The sequence below is a fragment of the Mus caroli genome, unplaced genomic scaffold (genome assembly GCF_978045245.1).
Source record: "Mus caroli unplaced genomic scaffold, Mus_caroli_1 scaffold_4, whole genome shotgun sequence".
Taxonomy (NCBI): domain Eukaryota; kingdom Metazoa; phylum Chordata; class Mammalia; order Rodentia; family Muridae; genus Mus; species Mus caroli.
In genome coordinates, this window is record NW_028227259.1 from 33,609,907 (window position 1) to 33,624,001 (window position 14,095).

General features: G+C 47.2%; 1 protein-coding gene across 2 annotated transcripts; it reads right to left on the minus strand.

The window, feature by feature from the left end:
- Positions 1–8,755: 8,755 nt before the first annotated feature.
- Eif2b4 (eukaryotic translation initiation factor 2B subunit delta) lies at positions 8,756–14,018 on the minus strand. Of its 2 annotated transcripts, none has more exons than XM_021162140.3 (13): positions 13,885–14,018; positions 13,474–13,517; positions 13,036–13,171; positions 12,511–12,717; positions 12,335–12,417; positions 12,119–12,210; positions 11,807–11,921; positions 11,560–11,636; positions 11,326–11,428; positions 10,844–10,971; positions 10,538–10,715; positions 9,103–9,283; positions 8,756–8,989 (listed from the first exon to the last, which is right to left on the minus strand). In XM_021162140.3, the coding sequence occupies exons 1-13, from the start codon at positions 13,913–13,915 to the stop codon at positions 8,790–8,792; spliced, it is 1,575 nt and encodes a 524-aa protein (XP_021017799.1). In that variant the 5' UTR covers positions 13,916–14,018; the 3' UTR covers positions 8,756–8,789. The 2 variants fall into 2 exon arrangements, with proteins under 2 accessions (XP_021017799.1, XP_021017797.1); XM_021162138.3 differs by having other exon boundaries at positions 13,474–13,662; positions 13,885–14,012.
- Between the last annotated feature and the right edge of the window lie 77 nt (positions 14,019–14,095).

The following is a 14,095-nucleotide window of genomic DNA, read 5'->3' on the forward strand; positions in this document are numbered from 1 at the left end:
CCTGCCATTCCCCAATCCTGGCCGTGGGGGCAGCTTTCGAGCCCCAGGCGAGCCCTGATTTCCCTAAGCCTTAACACCAGGTTCACCCAAGTCCGAAGGCCCAACGTAACGAGTTCAACGTAAGCAGTGCAGAAGCCTGGGTCCAGTTTACCGCGCTACATACACCGAATTGGGGAAGAGGTAAGACCGGCTGGCAGAGATGCTCAGTGGCCCCAGTGGGGACGGAGGAGAGAGCTCGACGGTTCTCGGGAGAAGCGCAAAGGCTAGGAGGCGCGCTGTCTTGCGCGGGAGTAAGAGAGGAATCGGGAATCGGTTCCCATTGCCTTAGCGCTACGGCAAAAGAATGGGAGGAGTAATTCTGGGTCCCCCGCACACCCCGTTGCGGTACACTCACCCGCGCCAAAGTCCTTCCGGAAGTCCAAGTTCGAAGATGGCGCCGCCTGTCGGGTCGCGGTTTTATGACGAAATCTTGATCGGCTCTTCCTTGCCCCGCCCCCGAGACAAGGTAAACGCAAGCTCGGTCTGGAACGCGTTTCCTGCCGAGCTTTCTTTTAAACTCTGTGTTCCATAATGCAGCGCGGCGCCGCGCTGAGCCCTCCGACGCCCGCGAGCTGGAGCGTGGCTTCCGCGGCCCTAGGACACTGCAGGGCCTTCTGGGAATTTCAGCGACCGGAAGGGGAGGTCGGCGCCTGCGCAGCACCGCAGCTCCACCAGCTGCCTTGTGGAAAAGCATTGAAGAGGAAAGTGTCGCGCTTTTGCTGTCGCCGAGCGTTCCGACCTGCCCTTCCACCCAGGTTGCAGGCTTTGTGGAGCAAAGAGCCTGACCACACCTGATTCTTAACTGCAGTCTGGAGCTTAGACGGACTACGAGACAATCCCTCGCCCTCAGGGCTCTACTGATTTTCTGCTGCCAGTGAACAAGCCAAGACAGGAAGAAAATAAAGAGGGGGGCTTGGAACGAGGCCAAGGAAAGAAAAGAGCGGGGGGGAGCCTAGCCTGGGTGGGTAGGCTGCGCTTTTTAAAGAGAGCGTCAGCACAGGCCTCACGCCACTCCCTCACCGAGTGGCCTCCGAGCAACAAGGTTTCCAGCCTTTTAAAACCATGTAACTTTCACAGATCTGCCTTTACACAGGAGGAGGGCGAATTAAAATGAACCGGAAGAGGTGAAATAAGGCAGCTTTCCCCCTTTCTAAATAGTCTTGTTCAATTATTCCCTTGGTTAAATCTTTACAAAGAGTAATGGTGCACGTTTATAATCCCAGCACTCCGGAGGTGGAGTCAGGAGGATTAGCAGTTCAAAGTGATCCACGACTACTTGGAAATTGGCAATCAGCCTGTACTATATTAGACCATGTCTCAGAAAAATGAGAAAGGGAGAAAACAATGGGGCACGTCAGTTCCCAGACTAGGTACTCAAGGCTGAAGCAGGAAGATCTCTTGAGCTCAGGAATTCAGGTTCTACCAGGGTAATCCTGTATCCTACCAAAAAAAAAAAAAAAAAAAAGGAAGAAAAGGAAAAAGGGATTTAGCCAAAATCTGAAAGGAAAGAAAGAGAACACCCAGTTCTCCGACATCCTCTTATGCTCAAACGACATCATTTTGAATGGCTGTCTTCCTCTTTTAGATAATAGCTCCTAAACATTTTATAGGGAGTAACAGATTTAGTGCTTTGATGAACAACATCTCTTAAAATCCTGCTGCCTCTGGTTCTCTTTGGTTTTATCACAAAAAAAATTTTTTTTTAATTTAACTTTAATTTTGGAAAAAGATTCTCAAAGTTTAAGATACAACAAGTGAAACTCTTTTCTTTCTTTTTTAAGATTTATTATTATATCTAAGTACACTGTAGCTGTCTTCAGACTCACCAGAATCATTACGGATGGTTGTGAGCCACCATGTGGTTGCTGGGAATTGATCTCAGGACCTTCAGAAGAGCAGTCAGTGCTCTTAACTGCTGAGCCATCTCTCCAGCCTGAAGGCTCTTTTCAAGCTTCACTAACCCTGCAGGCAGTTGATCTGTTTCTCTTTGTTTTCCAGCTTATGTATTTATCCTGAAATTCCCTTTTATGGAATACCATAGTTGGTCTGGAGCCCATCACGGCTCCGCATCAGCCTAAGTCCTCTCATTACAAGCACAAACCTCCATGTCTATCAATTCTTGTGTGCGTGTGAGAGAGAAAGTATGCTCACATTCATGTGGGTGCTTTTCAAGGCCAGAAGAGCAGAAGAGGGTGTTAGGTCACCTGGTGCTGGAAGCCATCTAACATGGGTCCTGGGAAACTGGTCCTCTAAAAGAGCAGCACACACTGAGATCTCTCTTCCACCCCTGTCTGACTGGGGTTTTCTTTTGTTTTTGTTTTCTTTTTTTCTTCTCTTTTCTTTTTCTTTCTTTTTTTTTTTTTTTTTTTTTTGAGACAGAATTTCTCTGTATAGCTCTGTCTGTCCTGGAACTCAATTTGTAGACCAAGCTGGCCTTGAACTCAGAAATCTGCCTGCCCCGACCTTCCAAGTGCTAGAACTAAAGGCTTGCACCACCACTGCCCAGAACTGTTGCAGGATTTGATCATACTGTGACCTCAGATTGTTATTTACTGGAAAAACCTGTTTTTATTTGTCGTGCCGCTCAGTCTTAGCACACACCTTTTTGGTTTTTAGAGACAGGGTTTCTCTGTAGCCCTGGTTGTCCTGGAATTCACTTTGTAGACAAGGCTAGCCTCGAACTCAGAAATCCGCCTGCCTCTGCCTCAGCACACACCTTTAATCCAATATTACAATATTGAATATTGTAAACAGGAATAAATAAAGTCTGATCAAGAGGAGGAGCAAGCAACCAGTTGACAGAAATGAAGCTATTAGGAGTCAGGGAGACGGGATGGACGAAGTAGAGGGAGGGACATTCAGTTTGAAGAAGGGGCATAAGAGATGTCAGCTGAGGAGGAAGATCAGCTGGGTGCTTTCTCTGCCTCTCTGAGCTGCAGGCTTTCTTTCACCAAAAAGAATTATAGATTGCTACTATAATCTTTTGTTCTTTTGTTTTGTTTTTGTTTTGGGGTTTTTTTTTTTTTTTTGGCTTTTTCGAGACAGGGTTTCTTTGTGTAGCCCTGGCTGTCCTGGAGCTCACTTTGTAAACCAGGCTGGCCTTGAACTCAGAAATTCACCTGCCTCTGCCTCCCAAGTGCTGGGATTAAAGGCGTGCACTACCATGCCTGCCCTGCTATTATAATCTAATTTCTAAATTCCTTCAGACATGTTAATGTATGGCTAGGATGAATGCCTTGAAGTTGAATTACTGGGCTGGTATTTAGGTAAGCACACTTGTAGTTTTAGTCAATAAACATTCTCTTAGGTGTTCTGACTCAGTCTCTAATTTCTTGACAGTTATCTTTCTAAAGCATGAGCCTAATCCTGTTGCTTTGCTCTAATCCTGTTGTATCACTGAGTGGTACATACTCATACTGATCTAAAATAAGATGCCACAGAGTATGGTAGTCCAAAGCCTGGAGGCCCAGTACGGAGAAGCACTTGGAAGGCCAAGTGCCCTTCAGGGACAGCCTGGCCCTGTCTGAAAAACAAAAACTAGGGAGTATAAGAGAACAGTGAAATATTTATCCTTTCTTTCCAGTAGGATTTAGAGTTTAGAAAAACAAAGTGATGTGAGGGACTTACACTCCCACCCTCCCTTTCTCATTTGTTTTGTGTAGCAGCCTCCGCTGGCTACAAATACATGAGTCTTCTGCCTTAGCCTTCCCTGTGCTGGCCATCTTGCAGGCATGTGCCATCATGTCCTATAAAATGATTATTACTAAATATTCATGAAAAGTTCAGGGAAACTTTCTCCTGGACAAACTCATTACTAAAAATAAAATCACACACCATTGTTTGCTCCCTGATACAAAGCAGGATGAAGCACTTTGACCCATCTAGGTATCCCTACCAAAAAGGTAAATAGGAAATTACATGGCTTACAGAAATGAAGAGACAGTAATTAAAATTACTTAAAAAAGAAGTCATCAAGCCGGGCGTGGTGGCGCACGCCTTTAATCCCAGCACTCCGGAGGCAGAGGCAGGCAAATCTCTGAGTTCAAGGCCAGCCTGGTCTACAGAGTGAGTTCCAGGACAGCCAGGGCTACACAGAGAAACCCTGTCTAGTAAAACCAAAAAAAAAAAAAAGAAAAAAAGCATCCCAAAAGAAAAAGAAACGTTTCTTTTCGAGTGCCAGCATTGGAATCACAAGATCTACAGACTGGGAAGGTGAGATGATTTGCCATGGAGCCACAGCTCAGCCCTGCCTTTTGAAACACAACAGTCATTTGTATGCACTTGTTTTGACTCTGACTCAAAGTGGCCTGCTGTGAAAAGCCAATTTAGATATAAGCAAGGGCACTTGTTTTTGGAAATGTTAGATAACACTACCGCAGCATTATGTGGTATGTGTGGACTTCCATACTTAAAAAAAAAACACATCTAAGTCTGCAAGAATGAAAATGATTACCAGGACAGCCAGGGCTATACAGAAAAACCCTGTCTTGAAAAACAAAAACCAATAAAAAAAAAAATTTTTGATTAGTGCCTGGGATTTGCCATACAGTAACTTCAGCCTGGAAAAAACCTAAGGGCTGGAGAGATAAAGTTGTTCCCTAACTGCTTCATATGCCCCACCACACAAGTAAATGTAATAAAATTAAACAGAAGCCAGTTTGTGGCATATTTCACGCAGCACTTTAAAAGTGGTAATGGGATGAGCCGGAATTCAAAGGCTAGCACCAGCTACAGAGTTCAAGACTGTGAGACCTTGCTTCAAAGGAAACAAAAAGTGGCAAGTTTTGGTAATTGTTACATCTATGATGAGAATTCTGTGTAGAGTTCTCCCTTTGTCCTACATGAAAATTTAAAAACACAACAACAAAATACACCTTTATAGAGGCAAGATGGTTTCTGTTTCAGAGGTTACTAGTAGTTGGCCTCTCAATCAAGCCCCAGTCTACCTTTGCAGCTTTAGCTGTCAACATTAAGTTTCATTTCTAGCATTACATTCTTGACTCTGAAACTGGCTATTCCCTTTAGGGATTATTTTTCATGTCTAAGCTGTTTGTTTGTTGGTTTGTTTGTTTTCTGCTGCTTTGCTTCCTGATTCTTTCACTGAGAAAATATTTTTCAAGGACTTGGTCAGATGTTACTCAATAAAGACAACTATGCTAGATCCAGTCACATCATTCTAGGGTTCTGTTTAGCTCACATTGAAGATACTTTGTCTATCTCCCTATGACCCGTCCAGCAGGTCCAGTTATTCGAGGGTCTCGAGGGGACCTTCTCCTAAGAACCAAATGGGGGAAGAGAGGGACGGAGACCAAGTGCAAGAATGACACAGAAGCAGTCTGAGTAGCATCAAGATCTCTCTGTATTCAGCAAGGCTCAAGGCTTAAATGCACAATCAAAAGGGGAAGTATAGGTACTTCTCAGCAGGAGGGGTGGGGCAGTGGAAATGCACAAGCAAAAGGGGAAGTACAAGTACTTCTCAGCAGGAGGGTGGGGCAGTGGAAATTTTTCTTTTGGCAGCTACACTGGGAAGCAAGAACTTGGTGGTATCAGGTACCACCAGGTTACATCTTGTGGTCAGGACATCTGGCGCTGACTTAGGGCTGGAACATTCTGTGGTTGTTCTCGGAGCGGTGAGTTGGTGGCCTGCTTTTGACCCTTTTTTCTTTTTCTTTTTTTTTAAAGATTTATTTATTTATTATATGTAAGTACACTATAGCTGTCTTCAGATACACCAGAAGAGGGAGTCAAATCTCATTACGGATGGTTGTGAGCCACCATGTGGTTGCTGGAATTTGAACTCAGGACCTTTGGAAGAGCAGTCAGTGCTCCTAACCGCTGAGCCATCTCTCCAGCCCCTTGACCCCCTTTTCTTCTCTCGGGGAGAGGCCCAATTCAGAGATCAGGACAATAGTGTTGTCTTAATAGCTCCCAACATATCTACACTATATGTTAACCTGAAGCCCATAAAAGCAAGCAGGGCATTGTGGCTTGTACCTGCAATCCTCAGCATTTGGAAGGTGTGAGGAAAGCCAATGTCATTTTTAAAAATTTATTTTATATGAGTACACTGTAGTTGTCTTCAGACACACTAGAAGTTGTCTTCACACACACACATCAAATCCCATTACAAGCTGGGCGTAGTGGCGCACGCCTTTAATCCCAGCACTCGGGAGGCAGAGGCAGGCGGATTTCTGAGTTCGAGGCCAGCCTGGTCTACAAAGTGAGTGCCAGGACAGCCAGGGCTACACAGAGAAACCCTGTCTCGAAAAACCAAAAAAAAAAAAAAAAAAAAAAAAAAAAAAAAAAAAAATCCCATTACAGATGGCTGTGAGCCACCATGTGGTTGCTGGGAATTGAACTCAGGACCTCTGGAAGAGCAGCAAGTGCTCTTAACCATTGAGCCATCTCTCCAGCCCCCCAACACCATTTTTTAAAATTATTTTTATGTGTGTATGTTTGTGTGAGTTTATTTGCGCCACGCGTGTGTGGGTGCTATTGAAGGCCCAAGGGCATTAGATCCTCTGGAACTGGAAGTAGATGAGGCACCTGCGTTCTGGAATCTGAAACTAGGTCCTTTGCAAGAGTAGTAAGCCACGTTTCTCAGCCCCCTTTTTGTTTAAGACAAGTTCCTTTGTAGTCCAGGCTGGCCTCAAATTCACTGTGGTCTTGAAGTCTGATTCCTTTGTCACTGCCTTCTAAATGCTGGGTTACAGGCCTGAGCCATCATTCCTAGCATCATAGCCAACATTTATCTCAAAAGACAAAACCAACCACTCCCTCGAAGGACTAGGATGGCTGAGCTGGTTGAGTCCTTGCCTGGCATGCATGCATGAAGCTCTGCACTGAGTCCCCAGTGTCTCAGATACTACAAGTGTTTGTGCACATCTGTCATATGTCAAATCTGGTACTTGGAAAGCTGAAGCCAGGGGATAAATTCAGGGCCATCCTTTTCCTTTGCTGGGGTGTGTGTAGCCCTGGCTGTCCTGGAACTTGCTCTGTAGACCAGGCTGGCCTCGAACTCAAATCCACCTGCCTCTGCCTCCCGAGTGCTGGGATTAAAGGCGTGCGCCACCACTGCCCAGCATGAACTGTTATCTTAAATAAATGACTTCTTATGCCTCAGCTGTGTTCCTTTGGCTAAGTAACTTAACCTATGACTTCCTTTTTTCTTTTCTTCTTCTTTTTAAATATTATTTTTTATTTATATGAGTACACTGTAGCTATCTTCAGACACACCAGAAGAGGGCATCAGATCTCATTACAGATGGTTGTGAGCCACCATGTGGTTGCTGGGAATTGAACTCAGGACCTCTGGAAGAGCAGTCAGGGCACTTAACCTCTAAGCCATCTCTCCAGCCAACTTCCTTTTTTCATCTGTAAGATTAAATATAGATATATTGATCTAACATTAGAAAAGGGTACAAGAGCCGGGCGTGGTGGCGCTCGCCTTTAATCCCAGCACTCGGGAGGCAGAGGCAGGCGGATTTCTGAGTTCGAGGCCAGCCTGGTCTACAGAGTGAGTTCCAGGATAGCCAGGGCTACACAGAGAAACCCTGTCTCGAAAAACCAAAAAAAAAAAAAAACCCAAAAAAACCCCCCAATAAATAGATAAATGAATAAGTGCCAACTTATTACTAAGGCTAGGACTTGTGCTGAAGATGGCCCCAAAGCCTTGTTGAAAGTAAGCTTGTGTTCTAAGACTAAGTTACAGCTCTAGCTCTTGGTTTTCTGACTTGGTCTTTCTGCTTCTGCATCTTCCCCCTCATTCCTGCCTCAGGTACTACACAAAATACAAGCACTAATGACTCAAGACATGAATATGTTTTGTTTAAAAGTGTGTTCTTTCTTTCTTCCTTCCTTTCTTTTTCTTTCTTTCCTTTCTTTTTTTTTTTGGTTTTTTTGAGATAGGGTTTCTCTGTGTAGCCCTGGCTGTTCTGGAACTCACTCTGTAGACCAGGCTGGCCTCGAACTCAGAAATCCACCTGCCTCTGCCTCCCAAGTGCTGGGATTAAAGGCGTGCGCCACCACCGCCCAGCTATGTTTTCATTTTAAAATTATATTTATTTAGATGTTTCCTTTTGAGACAGTGTTTCTTTATGTAATCCTGCAACTTTCAGTATAGACCAGGCTGGCCTCAAAATTGGGAGATCTTGCCTTTGCCTCCAGAGTGCTGGGATTAAAGGCAGTGTCAGCACGCCCAGCTATTATGTGTATGTGTACTTTGTGTGTATATATATCACAAGCATGCCTGGTGCCTGAGATCAGAAGAGGGCCTGAGACTAGAGTTACAGATGGGTGTGAGCCACCACATGGGTGCTGGGTATCTAACACAGGTCCTCTGGAAAAACAGCCCCTGCTCTTAACCGCTGACCCACCTCTCCAACTCCAGAAGTTGTTTTTGAAACAAGGTCTCACTCTGTAACCCTAGCTGTCTTGGAACTCAAATGGAGACCAGGCTGGCCTTTAAATTTACAGAGACTGGCTACCCTTGCTGGGATTAAGGGAGAATTCTGGGAGTGCCACTCTGCCTGGTCTATGAATAGGTTTGATACCTCCCCAAACCATCTTGCTCCAAAGCACTGGCCTGGAGCTAAACACCTTAGAAGGGTTTCCATAGACAAGTTCAAGTCGGTGCTGAAGGTAGGTAGCAGAGTGTGGGTTTCTGACCTAAGAGGTAGAGATGCTCAACGATACAAAGGCAGCAGAGTCCAGGGAGTAGGGAGTAAGCTTTTTATTGACCCCTGTTCCCTTCACTGGTCACTGCTCTTGACTCGAAGAACGACAGGCACAGAACTGCAAGGGATCATGCCCAACTCTGTGATTACCAGATCCACGAGCTCAGGTGGAGTCACGTCGTAGACCAGATTCAACAACCGGAGGGACGAATGGCTCTGCCAGTTAGCCAGGGCCACCTGGTCTCCCCGCTTACACTGCAGATCATCGGGATCATCTGAAATGACAAGTGGGTGTCAACATCCTTTTACAGAAGAGGACATGGCTAATCTCTCCTCCCTGTCTCAAGTTCCCCCTGGTACCTGAAAGCCTCCGTTCTGCTCTGCTTACCTAGCTCGTTGGAGACAAAGGCATCAGTCTGCACGCGTTCACAGAACTTGTACGTTTCACAGCACACCAGTACTGGAACGTTATGAGCGCGAGCCACCAGGGCCAACTGTGCTGTCCCTACCCGAGACATCACAGATCCATTGGCCAGGAGTGCATGAGCTCCCAATAGCACCTTAGAAACCTGTTTGTTTTAGACAGTGTGGAAATGGAAAAAAAAAAAGTCATGTTATTCAGTATATAATAAAGTTTCCCACTTCTGCCCAGAACAGCATCAGTAAGCAACAAACCTTGTTTGCTGCTGCTCTTAGAAAATATCTTTTATCATCACAGTAAAGCTGCCTATTCCTATTAATGGCTGCTATTTTAATATAATGTTCTTGTATTAGCTAAATTGTATTACTGCATGTAGCAGTTGCTTTTTCTTTTTCTCTTTTTAAAATATTTATTTATTAAGTGCTCTGCTGCACATACACCTAAATGCCAGAAGAGGGCATCAGATTGCCTTATAGATGGTCATAAGCCACCATGTGGTTGCTTGGGAATTGAACTCAAGACCTCTGGAAGAATAGCCAGTAGTTAAGCTCTTAACTGGTTGAGCCATCTCACCAGCCATTTCTGTTGGCTTTTTGAGACAGGCTTTCTCTGGGTAGCCCTGACTGTCCTGGAACTTACTCTGTAGACCAGGCTGGCCTTCAGATCCACCTGCCTTGGCACCCAATGCTCCACCCAGAAGCTAGGATAAAAGTGTTGGGTGTGGTGGCACACACATTTGATCCCAGTATTTGGGAAGAAAAGACAAGCAGATCCCTGTGGATTCCAGGCCAGCCAGGACTACACAACGAGACCTTTGACTCCTCTCCTCTCCCCACAAAAATGGCTATACAGAGAACCCTATCTCCCTAAAACATAAATAAACAATCAAATACATAAATAAATAAGAGGTAAGGGCCACTAAGATGGCTCACTGGTAAAAGTCATTGTGGAGCCTGGCATTCTAAATTTCTATCCTCAGGACATAAATGGTGGAAAGAACGAACTGATTCAGTTGAGTATAGTGGCAGGCGATCTCTTATGAGTTCAAATCAAGCTCTAGGACAGCCAGGACTACAGAACTAGTGCACAGAGAAACTTTGTCTCAACAAAACAAAACACAACAATAAACCAAAAAAAGAGAGAGAGAGAGAGAGAGAGAGAGAGAGAAAGAAACAGAAAAAGAAACAGAAAAAGAAAAGAACAGACTCTTCCGAATCGTCTTCTGACTTCAACATGGGAACGGGGCCACACCCCTCCACCCCCACCCCACTATTCCCTTATTTCCTGTCACAATAAATAAATGTGAAAGAAAAAGAAAAGAACACAAGGTAAGACTATTATGCTGGGGTTACTCTATCCTTCTCTTTTATCTCTGGAGTTCCTTTGCTGTGAGAACCCTCACCTCTGGAAGCACATAGGAGGCTGCAGGAATCAGCAGATAGGAGGTCGGGACCCCAGCACGGACAAGAGAGTGGAGCATGCGCCTTCCTTCCAGCCGGGGCCGGCTGTCCACCACCACCACCCGAAACCGCCTGCCCTCGACCCTGGCCTCCTGGAGAATTCTCGACACCAAAGATGAGCTAGATATGGACGGAGAAGAGATGTTATTCAAGTGACTGGCTGGTAGCCAGCCTGTCTGCAAAGGCAAGGGCAGCCGTTTCTTCTGACAGTCCCCGCCCCAGTTTTCTCACTCAGGTGCTGACCATACCATCCATATACCAGGATCACGTCCCCATCACTGATCTTTGTAGAAGCAAATCGTGAAATTGCCTGAGCTGCAAGCACAATCTTCTCTTGCACATATCGATCGATGGCTTCTCTAAGTTCTGACTTGGCCTAAATGTTGAGAGAACATGGATGCAGTTCACCCTCTGGTTGGCATGCCGTACGTGCCAAGCATGGTGGCACACACCTTTGATTCCAGCACTCTGGAAGCAGGTGGAATCTCTGGATCCGAGGCCAGCTTGGCCTATCTACTGAGCTCTAGGTCAGCCAGGATGACATAGACTGTCTTATGCCATTTACTTGTGTAAGTATATGTAACAGTGGGTCTGCGTGCAAGCGCCTAAGTGCTCCCTCAGCCTGACTAGGGCCCTGTGGCGTCTATACACGTCTTCCGGGGAGTTCAAAAGATGCTGCTTATCCTAACCACAGGTGCATGCCTCTCCCGCCCCCAGAATCCTTCATCACCTCCTCTTCCCGCTTGGAGCTGCTCATGCCAGTGACTTCCTTGGTTAGGAACTTGATGGCGTTGCACATACTTGCGGACATTGGGCGGCACTGCGTCAGGAAGCTGCAACAACAATAACCTCAGGTTTGTGGGACTGGTTAGGACTTAAAGAGAGAGAAGAGCAAGATCAAAGTCGAGAGGGGCATCAGAAAGGACCAGGTAAGGTGCAAATGGTCCTGCACGGCCATGCTCACCTGATGTAGGGTTTTAGTTTATTTACGAGATCCCTGGAGAGTTCCTCACTGGGAGGTGTTGTGTAATCCTGAATCACCTAGAGAATACAAAACACCCCTTAAGGAAGATCTCTAGTATGGGACAGGGGTAAACTTCACTAGGGAAGTGTTCAGTTTGTGAGAGTCATTGCTTCTTTGTCCCAGAGAGGACCATCATGCTGGGGCAGCCTTAGGGAATGGGGCAGGGTCATGGAGGAACTGGACATACCTGCTGCAGGGCGTGAAGCAGCGCGATGCACCGGGCATTGGAGCCACTGATGAGGCCCTGGGAGTACTGCAGACCGAGTCTCACCATGGCTGGGTGGATCACAGAGGATGGGATGCTGATGGGATGGCGGTGTCACACACTTTTTAAGGAAACTTGAGTACCTCTTGGCCCCCGCCCCTCATGAGAAGGGGCTTCCCCATTTCCTGTAGTTTTGCCTTGAGTTTGCACCCCACCCACTCACACATCCCATCTCACAGTTCCAGTCACTTTTAACACTGAGTTCCTCAATCTCCTCCCACTTAAAGATCCTACCTCATGTACTGGGTCAAGGAGCTTTGTCTGCTGTACTGAGGCAGGTGGGAGAAGAGACTGACTTTGGATCCGTAATCCTTTCGTGTAGGAACCTCCATGAAACAAAGGGACATTATTAAACGGGACTGGGTGGGCTATTTGATCCCAATACTCTGTGCTTTTCCAGATCTTTTCTTTGCCCAGGGCAATTCTCCAGGTACCAAACCCACTTCCTACCTGTTGTCGATCTGGCTTTCTAAAGAGCCTCCTCAGAAGTGTGGGGTCATCAGCTGGGGTGTGCTCGGGGACACGCTTCACTCCTAAAAGTTAGGGAGATGCCTTCAAGACTCTATACATCTCGAAACAGGAGAGTTTGGGTAAGTGGAGTGTGAGCATGAAGAGGAGATAGATACCTGGGGTGGCTTCTCCAGCAGTGCTGGGGCAGGCCTGAGGAGGGGCGCCTCCTTGTTCCCCTTTTCTTGCCTGTTTCAGGGCCCGCTCTGCCTCCTGCTTGGCTCTCCTTTCGGCGCGAAGTTCTGCCTTACTCCGGCCAGCTGGAAGTTTCTCCCCAGCAGTACCTCCCAGCTGACTACCAGGTCCTGGGAGTTCTCTGACTGGGTCTATGAAATAGAGGCAAGAGGGGCCTGAGCTCTAGGACGGTGATCTCTTTGCCCCAACCAAAGTTTCCCTTTTACCTTATCTATTTTTTTTTTTTTCCTTTTTTGACTGAGGCTAGAATTCATCAGAGATCCACCTGCCTTTGCTTTGGCCTTAGTGCTGGGGTTAAAGGTGTGCTGTGAGCCACCACCAGCTAGCACCACCAGGCTCTGCCTTCCAAGTAACCGCTTTTGTACTTGCTCAAATCAACTTTGTTCCATCTCCCTTTGCAAATCCCTCACCCAGCATCCTACCCCCAGCCCTTTAAAGCGTCCCCGAACCTTGACGTTGAGCTGCAGACAAAGCAGAGCCAATTTCTTGGTCTGCCCCCTTTTCCTCCTTCCGTTTCTTCTTCTGCTGTTTCTTTTCTTTTCGAAGCTGAAGCTTCTCTTCTTGGGTCAACTCCCGCCCTGCTGCCTGAGACACAGACACGGGAACTGCTCTACCCCAGGCCATTCCAAAGGTGTATCAACAATACAGACGCTTACTAGATTCCCCCAAGGTTAAGTTCCTAACACTCTCTGACTTCTGTTACAAGTCTGTGTAAGTAAGGAGAGAAACTTCTTTAGAGTCATAGTCACACACCGTTAAGCTCTGTAAAATCTCCTAGTTCTACTATGAGATGAACTGAAAAGGACGGGAGATGGGGCCGAATGAAGGTGACACAGCTTTCTGTGTAGCTCTTGACAGGCGACTTGGGAGGTCTCTCCCTCACTTACCCCGGGCCGAGGAGAAAGTTCAGTCTTCATCTCGGATCTCGATTCTGCATCAGAAAACAGGGCACAGAGTGAGCCAGAGAGGCTCCGGGAGGACTTGGGGAGACTCGTCGGCGCAGCTGGCTGCTGGGTTGGCATGACCACAGCTTGGCTGCCGGGCGCGAGGCGCTCCGGGATCCGCGTGGGGACGCACTGCGCGGCAGGATCAAAGGACAGGCATGGGAGGAAAAGGGTCAGTCACCCTTCTGGGAACAGCCGGCAAGCAGCACCCTGCTGCGCCCTAGATCTTGTAAACTAGAGTCCCGCGATGTGCAGAAACCCGGCGGCAAGGCCCAAAGGCGCTCCGTACCCCGCATCAGCGATCCAGTGTTCAATTGCTCTTCTACCACTTGGTGCATCTAGCCCTTCACTCACCTTCGCGAACAGCCACCGCCACCGCAGCCATGACTGTGGGTCCTGGGCTCCTCCCGCCGAGGTCACTCACACTACAGCGCCACCTGGGCTGCTGGCTCCCCTGACGCCTCCCGCGGAGTCAGTCTCCAGCGGACTACAACTTCCGGCGTGCACTGGGTCCCGCCCCGGACTACGGGTCGCGGTGAGGACCAAAGGATGTTGGGTTCCCCAA

Excerpts from the sequence above, each read along its gene's own strand:
- Eif2b4 (XM_021162138.3), bottom strand. The coding sequence starts at position 13,608 with ATGCCAACCCAGCAGCCAGCTGCGCCGACGAGTCTCCCCAAGTCCTCC. Across the intron at positions 12,718-13,035 it reads GTCTGCAGCTCAACGTCAAG|ACCCAGTCAGAGAACTCCCA; the intron begins GTTCGGGGACGC and ends TCTATTTCATAG. Across the intron at positions 11,637-11,806 it reads TGCTTCACGCCCTGCAGCAG|GTGATTCAGGATTACACAAC; the intron begins GTATGTCCAGTT and ends TGTATTCTCTAG.